Source organism: Paralichthys olivaceus, chromosome 9 (assembly GCF_024713975.1).
Source record: "Paralichthys olivaceus isolate ysfri-2021 chromosome 9, ASM2471397v2, whole genome shotgun sequence".
Lineage (NCBI taxonomy): Eukaryota > Metazoa > Chordata > Actinopteri > Pleuronectiformes > Paralichthyidae > Paralichthys > Paralichthys olivaceus.
In genome coordinates this window covers 6,481,629-6,496,676 of record NC_091101.1, presented here as the reverse complement: position 1 = coordinate 6,496,676, position 15,048 = coordinate 6,481,629, and the positions used below count along the sequence as shown (strand labels likewise).

General features: G+C 41.0%; 1 protein-coding gene across 2 annotated transcripts; it reads left to right on the top strand.

Annotated features, from left to right (window-relative positions):
• Positions 1-97: 97 nt before the first annotated feature.
• On the top strand, positions 98-14,968 carry LOC109627583 (long-chain-fatty-acid--CoA ligase 1-like). Of its 2 annotated transcripts, none has more exons than XM_020084223.2 (21): positions 98-217; positions 5,191-5,599; positions 6,336-6,450; positions 6,888-6,952; positions 7,685-7,786; positions 7,966-8,065; positions 8,178-8,353; positions 8,633-8,665; positions 8,778-8,829; positions 9,183-9,256; positions 9,900-9,977; positions 10,085-10,219; positions 10,545-10,679; positions 11,376-11,471; positions 11,589-11,661; positions 11,749-11,837; positions 11,939-12,055; positions 12,230-12,373; positions 12,678-12,782; positions 13,152-13,223; positions 13,371-14,968. In XM_020084223.2, the coding sequence occupies exons 2-21, from the start codon at positions 5,405-5,407 to the stop codon at positions 13,509-13,511; spliced, it is 2,097 nt and encodes a 698-aa protein (XP_019939782.1). In that variant the 5' UTR covers positions 98-217; positions 5,191-5,404; the 3' UTR covers positions 13,512-14,968. The 2 variants fall into 2 exon arrangements, with proteins under 2 accessions (XP_019939782.1, XP_019939763.1); XM_020084204.2 differs by lacking the exon at positions 9,900-9,977 and adding an exon at positions 9,699-9,776.
• The last annotated feature ends 80 nt before the right edge of the window (positions 14,969-15,048 follow it).

Sequence of the window (15,048 nt, the reverse complement as noted above, 5' to 3'; positions counted from 1 at the left end):
TAATCAACTTCAGATTCTTCCAATAAATGAACTAATAATGTGTATGAGTTGTTTATTGTTTAGCGTACGCTTTATTCCCATGACAGTTGAGCATTTGTATAGCGCATACATTTTATTTTGAAACCTTTGAACCGGAGGTGGTGTGCTTTTCTTTTAACCGCAATCCTCCGCGCGTGGTGTTCAGTGAAGAGAAGCCGGGGAGAGCTGCGGAGAACAGGTTGGAGGTCTACTGGTCCCGTAGTGTTCTGCTTCTACTAACAAGGTGTTGACCCAAAGTGTTCTGTCAAAACCATGAACGGTGTTGTTTTGAGACTGGTTTTAGTCTCATGTGTCTCGTTAACGCAAAAACTCGCGCACGAGTGACAGAAACATTCGGATATTTTCCTAATTCCGTACTTTTGAATTCGGTGCTGACTTGAACTAACACAACTCGTGACCTGTTCTCAAATACAACGCCAGAGATATGTGTTTGAATTGATTTCCGTTGACTTTGACCGTTAACTAGCCGCGTGTGCTAATGGCTCACATGTAATCTGTGTCCGTTGGTGATTAGCCTCCATGAAAGGGGCCCCTGGCAAGTTGTAGTTTTTATGAATGAGTTTCCCCTGAGACAACGTTTTGAATGGAGTTTGTCAATGAAAGCCACTCCATCAGTGTGTGTGTGTGTCTTTGTGTGTGTGTCTTTGTGTGTGTACGGAGCACACTGCAGGTTTTGGGGTGAAAGGGGACTCCCCTCTGATTGGCTCACATCCATGAACCCACCCTGCTTTCACTGGGTGGACCTCCCCTCGGGTTTTCCCCCCCGCCCCTCTGTCTTTCTCTGGTGGAGCTCGTTATTTACACCGGGACACTCCACGTGCTCAAGGGGTTAAAAACGAATCACAGGCTTCACATGCCTTCAGAACAACATGCATGCAACATAGGTGAAGAATGTTTGGTTGGAGCTACTTCCTGCTTGTTTGGTGTCACTATATAACATTGATGCCTGATGCTTTAAGTGTAACCTGTTTGACTTTCAGTTTGATCAGAGGGAGGTAGTGCACATGCCGGAGCACATTGCCTTGCAGTGTTTGTAGCCCCCCCCCCTGCTCTCAGAACAGCATCAGGGCTTTGTGTCATAGACTCCACAGGGTTGTTGGAAACTTTCCTCTGAGATTCTGCTTCATGTTGACATGACTGCATCACATAACGTCTGCTGCACGCTCAAGCTGTGGAGGTCATTGAAGTTCACTGAACTCACTGTGATGTTCATGAAACCTGTTTGAGGCTTTTACTTTGTGACATGGAGCACAATCCCCCCGGAACGTAGACGATGCTAAACGAAAGTGAAGCCAAAGCGTCTTGATCACCACAAATAAGGTGAAACGTCATGAGCTGAGACATGATTGGTCAAGCGTGTGTGTTGACGACTGCATAGACTTGACTTCCAGATGGCACTGTTTTTATCCAGGATATATATGGGCTTCATTTCACTGTAGTGTGAGACGTGTTGTCTGCAGAGTCTTCAGGCTTGATGTGGTGGTGCACACACAGGGCACCCGTCTCTTTTCACAGTCTCATCATGGGAAATTTAAAGTTTCCAATGATTGTAGAAGGATCTACAGAAGAAAAGAATAAAGGGAAAATGAGACAAGGAAGAGGGCAGGCTTGAAGGATAGGCAGGCAAAACAGAAATGTGTTGGTTTTTTTGGGATCATGAGACAACAGTGTTGATACTTAGCTGAAATGGACCTACATTACTTATAATGAAGTTTGTTTCAGTCGCCTAAATATGTTGTTTGATAATGGGTCTATGTCAGGCTCACTGAAAATTATGAAGCTCAACTGAAATGACCTCATGACACACAAGATGTTCTTTTTGTATTGCAGTGTCCATAAAGACTGAATTGTTTAAGTGAATGCAAGACTGTTGTTCACATTTTTGAGTTTGCATCATTTATTATTAATTCTTTTGTGAAATATTGGATAATTCAGGTCAGTAAAACTTGTATAATTACCTCTTCATTTATTTGTCACTTTCTTTAACATTGTTAGTGTTTTTTTTTTTTATTTACACTGATTGCTCAGGGAATAATTCATGGATCTGGATGAAAAAATTAAGCATAGTTAAAGGACTGATGTGTGTGAAATTTGGTGCGGCTTGATTGAATTTAAGGGGAATGTTGGGCCTTGATGGAGGTTTGCACTCTGATGCCATTCTGGTTTGTTGGTTTTAGTCTTTTACTGTACTTCAGTTGTGCATACTATCAAACACATTTTCAACTTTTAAATCAGGAACATTGTTGAGATACATTTAACCTGGTGCTGTTGGTGTCACTCAGACAGTTTTCACTTTTGCCTGGTTGATAATCCAGACTAGCATAACAACAGACAATTCAATCATTTATTTTACTCACTCACTCACTCAGCTGAATGTGTTAAGGTAAATAAACAGCAGTATATCTGTATCATGCATTTACATACTGACACATGTGCGAAGTTCTTCAGCAGTCCACTCAATTTTAACATTGCCTGATTATAGATACATACTAATGTATTTCAGAGTTTAAACGATTAGTTAAATAAGATGTCCATCAATAGACAAGAAAGGAATCTGTTTCATTTTAATCAATTAAACCATTTGTCAAAAGAAAATGCTGAACAGTATCTGCTTTTTTATTCAACTTGTGTCAATAAACGGAATTACTTCAGATTCAGGACAATTGTGTCGGCAATATAGAATGGAATCTTACAATATAAGGCTTTTCAATGAATGGGCTTTTCCTATATTTTTCCCACTTCATTAATGAAAACAATTAATCCATAGACTCTGAAACAGCAAACACAGCCCTATTATGAAAGACACAACAGCACATGGCAGAATTCACTGTCAACAGGTCGGAGTCGTCTCTATTCTGGAGTTTTTCCTCCGATCAGCTTTTATCTGACTCTGTCTAATCATCTCAGCTGACCCCACACTGGTCAGGACTCATAGGTCACTGGGGTAAAGGTGAGTGGAGCGAGCTACTGCTTTATCCTGCTGGCTTTTGCAGGTAAGCTGTATTTCTAATACAGTCTTAAGACACAAGCTACTGATGTGTTTATGCTCACTGCAGTGTTGCTCTTTTAATAGTACTATTTAGATGAATCCTATCTCACAATAATGTGCCCCCTCAACCGTCACTGTCTCATTGATCTTGTCTTTGGATAAGGTAAACGATTGTTTGCATCAAGTCTTTGAAACCGTCGGGCCGCCTGTCTTGCCACAACTAGCCAATGAGAGACCTCCCTGGAGCCAGTCTGACCTTTGATTGGTAGTTTAGCAGAGGTCAACACATCACCTTGTAACAGAGTCAGTGGGAGTGTTAAGTGCCAGTAGTATATCAGTGCATCCTGTAGCTGCAGTATACTCGGCGTTCACAAGGTTGCTCTTACTGGATGCTCAGCTGCTGTTTCACCTGGCTGCTCTCTGTTACAGGTGAGACATTTGCAGGACAGATGGACATTCATCTGTGTGGTGCTCATAGAAAGTGGAAGTAGACTGAAGTTGTCTTCTCTCCATGTAGTTTGTTGAAAGCTCTAGGCGTGTCTAGTTTCATAAAGGTTTTCACATCCAAGAGGCTTGAGAGGTTAGCGGTGTTATACTTACTACTACATCTTCTTTCTTCTTGGAAGTTGTGAAGTGTATTCATGATAAATGTGCAATTATCTGTTGAGTTAGCTCAGTGACTGTGGGATTATGGATTTGAGGCTGCATCATAACAATATCTATCATCTGACTGTAGTAATAATAATGCTTCCTAATTTCCCCAAAAACTGAAAAGAGCTTTAAGAACATTTACTTTTCAGTCATGGTATGAATAGTATATTTTTGTTTTCTTCACATTTATATGCTTAATGAGTGAACAAAGTAATAGATAACCTTCATCCTCAGTCCCTTTTTTTTTTTTTTTTTTTACACACTGCGAACACCCACATGCACAGGCAATATTGTTTTTGTAACAGGCCACTGCCTTTGAACAGGCGCCATAAAGAAGAAAATCTGTAGTCAGGTTAAAAAGTATCATGTCTTTTTAAAGTAAAGGTGTCATTAAAAGATATATGTTGTAGTGATTTTTAATAACGCTAACTCTAATCAGTCAAGAGTAAGTTTTAAATATTAATCACTATTTTAAACTCTATTCTCCCTTATTATTATTATTTTTTTTTTTTAATTCCCAACCTATTAAAGGTCCAGTGTGTAAGATTTAGGTGAAAGGGATCTATTGGCAGAAATCTAATGTAGAATAATACACTAGTTCATTTCATCTAAATTGAATGAACTGTAGTTTTCTTTACCCCAGAAAATGCCCTTTATATTCAAAGACTTTATATTTACATGGAGGTGGTCCTCTCTACGGAGGCCGCCATGTTTTTTTACATTAGTCTAAACTGGACAAACGAAACACCTTTTGAATTAAAGGCTACCACAGTTTCTTTTTCATGTTTGGAAGGAGAGGGTTCAGCTGCAACATGTAATTTCAACACTAGATATCACAAAATTCTACACACTGTACCTTTAAGACATGTAATCAACATATCAGCCCCCACCAATCTGGCGAGAGTAGCTCCTCGTCCCCATCAGTCAGAGGATTGTTCTTGATCAGCGTTGTCTCAGTTTTATCTCTTACTTGGAATCTTTTGGCCTGAGGACATCGTCTCAGACTCTGTTTCTAATCTATTTATTCTTAAACACCTCTCTCTCTGTCTCTGTCTGTCTCTGTCTGTCTTAACCATGACAATCTTTCATTTGACACCTTCTAAACCTATCCAGATATAATCTGTTAAATAGATGATATTCTCTGTGATCTAATTATGCTCTATGAGCCAATCTTCCATTATTATTATTCTAGTCACCTCTTCTGAACGGAGGTGGTCACTTGTCTCATGTGTTCGATGACGGCAGGACAATGTATGATATCATTTTGAATTTGCCATTGCAGCAGTTTAAAACTGATCATCTGTATGATGTGTTCGGTGCTTTTAATATGCAGTTAGCAGTGGGGTAAATTAAAGATGATAAACGTGGTGAATGTTAGCTGCTAAACATCAGCATTGTACCATTTAGCTCACAGCGTGTATAGGCGCAGCCAGGTACATTCATTAGCATGTCTGTAGACTCAGTGTTGTTGTGGAACAAATGAATGACCCGTCTTCTCCTCCTCACTCTAGGCCCTCTCCTGGCTCACATCCCTCCACACACGCCTCACCTCAGGGCATTCAGTGAAGCTCCACCTCCTCCTGAGGCCTGCAGAGAGTGCTCGCTGATATCAAACACACCGCAGCCATTATTCCAGCGTGAAATCATCTAACACACACAAACAAATCTGCTACTCCACCCAAACATACGAACAGGCCCTCTTTGAATACACTCTCCAGTAGCATCATGCTGAGCCAGGAGATCTTCCAGAAGCTGAGGTTGCCCGATCTGGATGATGTTCGTCAGTACGTCAGGAGCGTCTCTACCCCCGTGTTTGTTAGCATGGGGGCAGTTGCTGCTGCGACTGCATACTACTTTGCAACGCGCCCCAAAGCCCTCCCGTCAGTCTGTGACCTCCACATGCAGTCAGTTGAGGTTCCGGTGAGTTTTAATTGCTTCAGTCAAGTTTGCTGGTTTAGATCTGATTTTTTTTAAGTTAAACTGTTCAGATCCAGGAAAGATTAGTACATAACTTAGCTGTTGTTGAATGTCATTGAATATAAAGTGTATGAAAATTGATGGAGCCAGCACCAGATTTTATGCAGGATAGTGATACTGATGCTTTTTATGTCTTACAACATTGCTACTGTAATTAAGGTCTTACGTTTTCAGTTCAAGCAGTTTTTCTACAAAGAGCCAAATTTGCTGATGATTCAAAATTTAACAGTTTATATTTTACTCAGCACAATGAATTAATCATCTTTTTGCAAAACTATCTGGGCCCTGCTAGTCCAGTTAGTAGACTCTCAGGTCAGATGGTCCCTTCCATCTCAGCTTGAAAGTAACCTACAGAAGAAAAACTCAGCAAGAGGGACATTGACATGGAAAGTGACAAAGCTGGCTGGAATTAAAGGGCAATAAATTACACTACAAGGACAATACCCTGCCTCTTTCTGCTGTTCTGTTACAGCAATGTGTGTCCATGTGTGACTCATGGATAGTATCTTCTATTTTTGTGAAATCACATGTTAAATTAGATAGAAAATGTAGGTCTTTTTACTCACCATCAAGCAAACGTGAGCTTGACATAAATTTAATAAAGTCAAGACACTGAATCCGATTTTGGAATTGCTGTAAGATAAATAATATTGTTTAAAACCAACATTTACCAACACAGGGTGGAGATTTTGCACGCAGATCACCTCTTCTGAACGGAGGTGGTGACTTGTCTCATGCGTACGATGATGGCAGGACAATGTATGAGTTCTTCCTCAGAGGAGCCAGAGTCTCCAGTAAGTTACAAATAACACGATGTGACCATGATTAGTGCATCAGTTGAAGAGTTACTCCTCAGCCTGTTAGACTTGCTACTGTCTGATAATATACAAATGTTTCCTTATACAAGGGGTTTAAACTAAATGTGCTTATATATATATTTATATAATATATATTTTCATGGAGGGTGATTTTTTTTTTAATTTTTTTTTTTGACAAAAGTAGTGAACCTTTAGAGTCAGTAGCCATCACCGGTTACATCACGGCACCGTACCTCTACAGTAAACGTTGTTATACTGCTGCCCAGTATGTACCTTTCCAGCCGGCCACAGAATATACACTAGAGGATCTGATATGTGATATGTTTTAAGTTGAATTTCTCATTCTGCTTTTCATTGTCTTTTTTTCTTCTTTCCTCTCTTGCCCCATCTGTGTCTCTCCTTTATTCCTCCAGATAATGGTCCCTGTCTGGGCTCCAGGAAACCAAAACAGCCCTATGAATGGATGTCCTATGGAGCGGTAAGACTCAACAACAGCAGCTCACCTTGTAAAAGTATTACGGCCTCCAGCTGGACAGTAGTACCAGCACTCACTGACACCTGCTACCACCACAATGGTAGCAGGTGGAAAGGTGGGGGAAATATGGCCCCCTGTTATTATCTATACCACTTAGTGTTAGAGAGTCACAGGGTGAGCTGGAGCCAATCCTAGCTGACATCGGGCAAGAGGCAGCGTATCAGAGTATCACACATAAGCTCTTTTCAGACATGACCTGTGGGTCAAATCCAGAGAATTGGCCGTGGACTTCACAGGCAGTTTGCCCCTCACACATGCAAAACGCAGCGGGAGGTTTTCTGCAAAGAACGACCCCGGGCGTAACCGGGTTACCATCGCGCTGCCCTAACGTGACCTCTGTGGACTGTTATTGTATTTGAACTGTATTTCCTCTCACATGGAAGTATTAAAAAGGCATTTTACTAGTTTTGTCGTGAAGCTGTCCACAGCTCTGTAGGATCTTTCAAATCTCAACTCAACCTTGAAAACTAGAAACTCACGTTACAAACCAGGGCTGTAATGAACATTTTCAAGTTTGCGGCAAACATATACATATTGTTTGATACGTTATAGCAGCTTTTTCGGTGTTCTGTTGGCTCATCAGGACTCTTTATCTAGTATAACAGGACTGCATGAATAGTAATTTTACTGCCAGCACCATGTTAACCTTGTATTGTGTGTGTGTGTGTGTGTTAGGTAAAGGAGAGAACAGAGAATCTAGGTTCCGCATTTCTTCACAAAGGGCACTCCAAGACCACCGACCCCCACATCGGCATCTTCTCTCAGAACAGACCTGAGGTACACATGTTTGTACATCTATCTTAGTGAGGACACTCATTGACATAATGCATTCCCGAGCCCCTTACCCTGACCTTAACCATCAAACCTAAATGCCTAACCCCGAAATCAAGTCAATCCTCAAACAGTCCACAGTGATCTTCATTTCTTTGTATGTTTTTATTTGTGTGTGGTTTTAGTGGACCATCACTGAGCTGGCATGTTACACATATTCGCTGGTGTCAGTCCCTCTGTACGACACCCTGGGAAAAGAGGCCATTGCCTACATTATAGACAAAGGTAAACCACAGTAACAACAACCTGAATACACATGTTTTCTTATGTGTCTTGTTAGTGTTGGTGAAAAGCTGCTGGTGATTGTTCTACATGGGTTTGTTTTTTGTTTCTGCAGCGTCCATCTACACTATAGTGTGTGACGTGGTAGATAAAGTCAACCTGGTACTTGACTGTGTGAAGAATAGGAAACACACTGTGAAAACCATCGTTCTAATGGAGACACCAAGTCCTGACCTGGTCAGCAGGGGGAGACAGGCTGGAATCCACATCCTCAGTCTGCAAGAGATGGAGGTCAGCAGGCAACGTCTGTCCCCACCCTTCCTCTTTATTTTGTTCCTCATTCACTCCTTTTTTAATGTTTTTTTTCCCCTTGTTGTCCAGTTTTGATTTGTTTGTTATTTGATTTTGTTGTTAATACTTCTGTTACGTTCTGTTCTAGCTTTTTTCTTGCTAGTTTTTCTCTTGTGCTGACTTCATTCTAGTTGTCTTGCTTTTTAGTTTTTGTATTTTCTTTGTCCTCTTATATTCCATCTCTATTGACTAAATTAACTAAAGTTTCCTGTTCTGCAGGCTATTGGAAAAGCCAACCACCACCAACCAGTGGTAAGTACTGTAAGCAGTGGCCTGTAAAAGACCTCTCTCTCTCTCTCTCTCTCTCAATGATTAAGTTGTGTAAAGTGGCACTGTTTGACCTTTTACATCATCATCCCTCCAGCCTCCGCAGCCTGACGACATGGCAGTCATCTGCTTTACCAGCGGAACAACAGGTGAGACACACATGGAGAAAAGCACCCAAAATAATTCCTATTGGTTGTGGAAATTGTGGAAATTTTCCTGCCAGGTAATAAATTCATGACAACACTGGTCTTACCAATTACAGCAGAAATCTAACAAGAAAAGAAAAGTGTTAGCCCAGTGTCCACACAGGGATTACTGAGTAGGGTCTGTAACGTAAACAAGTTTTATGTCCATAAAAAAACACTGTGGCTGTTGTGCAAGTTATAGAACCACATGTGCCAGAACACCCATAACACTACAGCAGCAACCCTCATTTCCATCAATACATACAAAATGTATACTTGCTCTCTAAAGGTGTGTGTGTGTGTGTTTGCACTTTCAGGAGATCCAAAGGGAGCTATGTTGACACACGGGAATATTGTGTCCAACTGCTCATCCTTCATCAAATTGACAGAGGTGAGAGAGGCTGATGAAACATGTAATCTGCTTAAGTCACAGTGAAACAACAGTTTATTTGCCATAGTCTTTGGAATAGAAGCAGTTTTAGATCAATTTAATTCAAAGGAGGCAGGTTCCTTGTCCTCTCCTCTACAGCCTCCTCTCCTAGATAACGAGGTGGAGGCTAAGGGAGAAACCACATTATTTTGAATTTAAACACTGCTCCTGTTGTGATACTGCTCTGCGAGCAACTGCACATTAATTGCCAGGAGTAACTCAGAGTGGCCACCGGGAGCACAAGATAGGTAGGAAAGTGAGTAAAAAGAGAAAGTGAGGTTAGAGCAATGTGAGTGTAATGCAAGATGGAGCCGAGAAAGTCAGACGGTGTGAAGGAAAAACCACCAACATGTCTTAGATATAGGGTGAGGGGCTTTGATAATCTCTTTGCTTTTCTCTCCAGTCATACTCTCAGACCACCTCAGAGGATGTGATGCTGTCTTTTCTGCCTCTGGCCCACATGTTTGAGAGAGTGGTGGAGGTACAAACATCATCACTGATGTCTTTCTCTCCCTGTCTGTTGTTGTGTGTGTGTGTGTGTGTGTGTGTGTGTGTGTCTACCGGTATGTCCATGTATCCTTGTCCATATGTGAACGTGTTTTAGACCTGGTATCCTTTTAGTGCCAGTGATGTCCACATATCCTTCCTGCCATTGGCTCATATGTTTGAGAGAGTGGCACAGGTGTGTTCTCTTTTGTCACCCAAGATAAATTTGTATTCCTACAACTTCTCTATAATCACTCTCTCTTAACTTTCCTCTTCTGCATCTTTCACCCTTTTTGCTGACAGGGGGTGATGTTAGTCCATGGAGCAAGGATCGGCTTTTTCCAGGGGGACATTCGTCGGCTGGCAGACGACCTGAAAACGCTCAAACCGACTGTGTTTCCTGCAGTGCCCCGAGTCCTCAACAGAATGTATGATAAGGTAGGTGGACACACTGATGTTAGGACAAAAGGTTAAAGCGGTGCTCCAGCTGCTGCTGAATGTCTGACACTGCTCATATTTACATCTTAAACTAGCAACACTTGCTTCAACTTACCTCCATTTTGCACGAGTGCAGCAGAGATTTAAATGAGGATGATGATCAAGGGCTATCTAATAGAAGCATTATATGGATGTGTGTGTGAATGGAGAACTCTACTGTAAAGAGTGGTCTAGAAAAGCTCTATATAAATACAAACCATTTACCATGATAATAGAACTAATGCTGTTTCATATAACTAAGCCGTGTGTGTCTGTGTGTTTGTAGATCTTTGGCCAGGCCGACACCTCTCTGAAGCGCTGGCTGCTGGGATTTGCCTACAGGAGGAAGGAGGCAGAGCTGATGAAAGGCATCGTGAGGAGAGACAGTATCTGGGATCGACTAATCTTCAGGAAGGTCCAGGTACACAGAACCAGCACAGTTACAACTCCTGTTCTGACACTGCACAGTTTAAACTCCTACATGTCCAGGGGTGGATGATACAAGTTTCCAAAAAACTTGATTTCATTCAAAAATGAGGCTCGTTGTATGGCTGTTGACTATCTTATTGTGAAACAGACTGAAATCACAGACTCATCACTGTTGATTTGGTATCATCTCTGGTAAAGATGCTTTGTTCACTCTGTCTCTTTAAGCTGGGCAGCTAATGCTATAGCTAGCAGCACTTTTACCAGCAGCCGTGCTACCTGGTGAACCAGCGGGTGCCCTGTATACGGAGACTTAAGGCCTCCTGCAGTGGCTGCAGGTCCAGTTCCAACCCGGCCCTTTGTTGCATGTCTTCCCTTATTCTCTCTCTACAGCGACACTGTCCTCTCAATAAAATGCCCTAAAATATCTAAAATAATTTATTTTGGAGCAGATGAATTTATTAGATTTAGTTGATAATTGAAGTGGAGTGTTCTTTCATTTTAAACTGTGATTTGTCCTATTGTGGTAAAATGATTTGTCAATCCAAAGTGCTGGTCTAAAACTGCATTGTGTGCATGAGTTGGAGGTGTTCCTAGCATAAGATTGGTGCAGATGGATTCCTCGAGCTGATGATGTGACTCTGTTGTCACCGTAAGTGCCAGCATTAATGAAGTGTGCTGCCCTCTACAGGACAGCCTCGGCGGTCGCGTTCGTCTCATGTTCACAGGAGCCGCCCCCATCTCTCCTGTTGTTCTCACTTTCCTCAGAGCTGCATTAGGCTGTCAGGTAACAAACACGTAACACAGCTCATCCGCATCATTCTGTGCTCCTCATCAGCTCTACATTCCAGAATCTTCTGATTGTTTAAGAATGAGGCTAATCTTAGTTTGTGTTCTCTTCCAGTTCTATGAAGGCTATGGACAAACAGAGTGCACTGCTGGGTGCACAATGAACATCCCAGGAGACTGGAGCGCAGGTACGAGTATTCTTTCTTTGTAAACCATGACACGTAAAGTTTTAAAAGTGAGCAGAACGAGAACTAAACTCAACCTCACGTCACCAGGTCACGTTGGAGCTCCTCTGCCCTGTAACTCAATCAAACTGGTTGATGTGCCCGAGATGAACTATCTGGCAGTAAACGGAGAGGGAGAGGTAAAAACGCCATGACCAATGAGTCATCACAGAGATGCTGTCTTTTACATATTTATGATAATGTGTGTCGTTCACACCCGTGTTTACATGTTGATTTGTAGGTGTGTGTCAAGGGTACAAACGTGTTCCGGGGCTACCTGAAGGACCCAGTGAAGACAGCAGAGACTATTGATGCAGATGGATGGGTTCACACAGGAGACATTGGAAAATGGCTTCCAGTAGGTTCATTTTATAACACCCTCAGTTTGTTCGACTCAAGTCCAAACATAGTTTCACAAACTTTAATGAAAGCTCATTACATTGAGCTAGATCCTTAAAGTTTTTGGAATCTCAGCCTGTTGACATTTTGTATTTGTTTAGACATTAATGCTTTGGGAATTGTATCTTCCCAGAATGGAACACTGAAGATCGTGGACAGGAAGAAGCACATCTTTAAGCTGGCACAGGGGGAGTACATTGCTCCTGAAAAGATAGAGACTATCTACCTGAGGAGTGATGCAGTGGCACATGTCTTTGTACATGGAGACAGCCTGCAGGTGGGTGGAGGACGTGTTCTGTTCACATGTGTGTCAAAGCTTTTTGGAACTATTTAATAAATAAATAGAATAAAAACGGCACAGAGGTAATGACGTCTGATCTACTGAGCGGGCCACATAGCTTTCAAAGCGCTGCCATACAAGCCAGTAGTCAGATTTACCTTTAGCCTCTCTCAATGTTATTGGGATTATTAGGCTGAAACACTTGATGACACCATTGAAGATATTATATTCATTACAACAACCAGTCTTACAGAGCTCAGACTAACCCACACTTTGACTTGTGTATATTGTTTACCTTCAGGCATGTCTGGTAGCAGTGGTGGTCCCTGACCCTGACTTCCTATCTGGCTGGACCAAGAAGACACTGGGCCTGGAGGGCAACTACCAGGATCTATGTGGCAGAGCGGTAAGTCTGAGTTTAATTCCAGTATACAGTGAAATCAGGCAGTGGACATATTTTCCTGTATCCACATTGTGAATCCATTTCTCTCTCCTCACAAACAACAATTATTCCCAACAAGGGTCTACAAGGCTAAATGACGCCTCTTGTTGCAAAAAAGTTGAACCTGGTTCAATGGTTTTATGATGGAATCGTAGTCCTCTGAATCAGAATCCAATTGTGAGCTGCCTAGAGAACGAAAAAGAGCTTAGAAGTGAATTTCTGTTGTGATTTGGGCCAGATTGTCCTGTACCATAGCCCATGCACTGCTTGTCCATTGAAAGAACTTGTGATATCATCATTATGAGTACTTCCTTTCTTTTTCCATCTGCACAGGATGTGAAAGCAGCCATCTTGGAGGACATGGTGCGACTGGGAAAAGAAGGAGGCCTCAAGTCTTTTGAGCAGGTAAAACAACGGCTCATAACTCAGCTCACAGTTGAAATATCTGTGTCTGTCTTTGTAGTATTCTTGTAAAATACTTTTCTGGAAGTGAAACATTATTCTTCTCTACAACACAACCTGACAACTTGTGTGTGTGTGTGTGTCCCTCAGGTGAGGGCCATCTACATCCACACCGAGCTGTTCTCAATCGAGAACGGCCTTCTCACTCCTACGATGAAGGCCAAGAGGAACGAACTGCGGCAACACTTCAGACCCCATATAGAAGAGCTGTACGCTGGGATCACAATGTAGTAGGAGAGGGGGAGACAAGTGACACAAGAGCTCCACCAAACATGTTTTTAGATGGAGAGCAAAGAAAGAAGGGAGGAGGATGAGGGGGAGGACGAGCTGAAGCACACAAGGAAGTTAAGAAAGAGAATCATCCACCTGCTCAGTCCTCAGTAACAAGAGGAACAACAGGAGGAGGATGTCATGTAGCTTTTAATGGAATGAGTCAGAGCAGTCTGAACAAAACCTTTGAGGAACAGAGTAGATTTTATCTTTAAAATAAAGTTTTAAAGGGAAACAGTTGTTCACTGTGGCACCAGATATCTCAGGAATGCTGTGGCATGAACCACACATAGCACCTCACACACACACACACACACACACACGCGTATGTATTCACACACTTTCTAACTTAAAGGATGAAGAGGGAACACTTTTACTTTCATTGGTTCACTGAGGTACAGAGCGATGACTTGCGTCACACAAACACCCTGACACATCACAACATGAACATTTCAGTATTTTTGACAGTTGTCAGATTGTATTTCACTATTTAAGTTTGTTCAGTTGGAGTTGAAATCCACAAAGGGTTCTTGGATTGTTTCTGTCGTGTTCTTAAGCCATATTGAAACTGCACAAACAAACACAGCTGTTCACAGGGAATTCAGACACTCAGAAAGAAACACTCAGGGAGATTTTTGTACTTTATTTATGTTACAACAGGAACAGAGGAGATGTGTGGAGTCAAGCATGCCATAAAATCGATCTGAAAGAAAAAAGGGAAATAAATGTAGAAATATTAAGAATAATTAAAAGAATAAGTAATTAAAATGGTAAAAACATTAAGAGAAATTATACAAGAATTAGTAATGAAATAGGTAAATGGTTATAAGCATTTTCACATTCATACTTCAGTATATATTATGTTTTTAAAAACAGATTTATTTTTGCATATAAATTACACTTTCTGTATATATTTTAAGTTTTTATTTATTTGCATCCCTTTTTTCCTTAATGCAAAAACAATGGGGACTACAGCAAGGAAAGTAAAGGGATAAAATGAAATTATATAAAGTTGGTAAAATAAATAGAGTAATTTATATGCAAAACTAATCAATAAGTACATTTTTAGAAGTAAAAAGTAATTTTTTAAAATATTAAGTTGTAATTCACATTCTGCATTTATTTATTATTTTATATTTTCCTCTGTATATTTTCCCATTAAACTTCTTATTTCACAGATTCTTTTTTTTCATGGCACTGACTCCAGGGATTTGTTGAAGGAGTTGTTACATGTGTCTTATGTTACGTTTAAAGGCACATTTCTAAATTTTACTTGCAATCTCAGTGATATGATCTTGAATGTTTATGATTCATTTCATGGAAGTGCTTTTAACAGTGTTTCATTAACTGTTTTTATAATCATCTCAGATTTGTTTGGCTAAACTTGAATAAAAATAATAAAAACATGCATGATCTAATTACCTTTTTGTGGCTTTGTGAAATATTTATGTAAGTAACTCAGTTTAATTCAATCTTGTCATCTATACTACTGATTTAT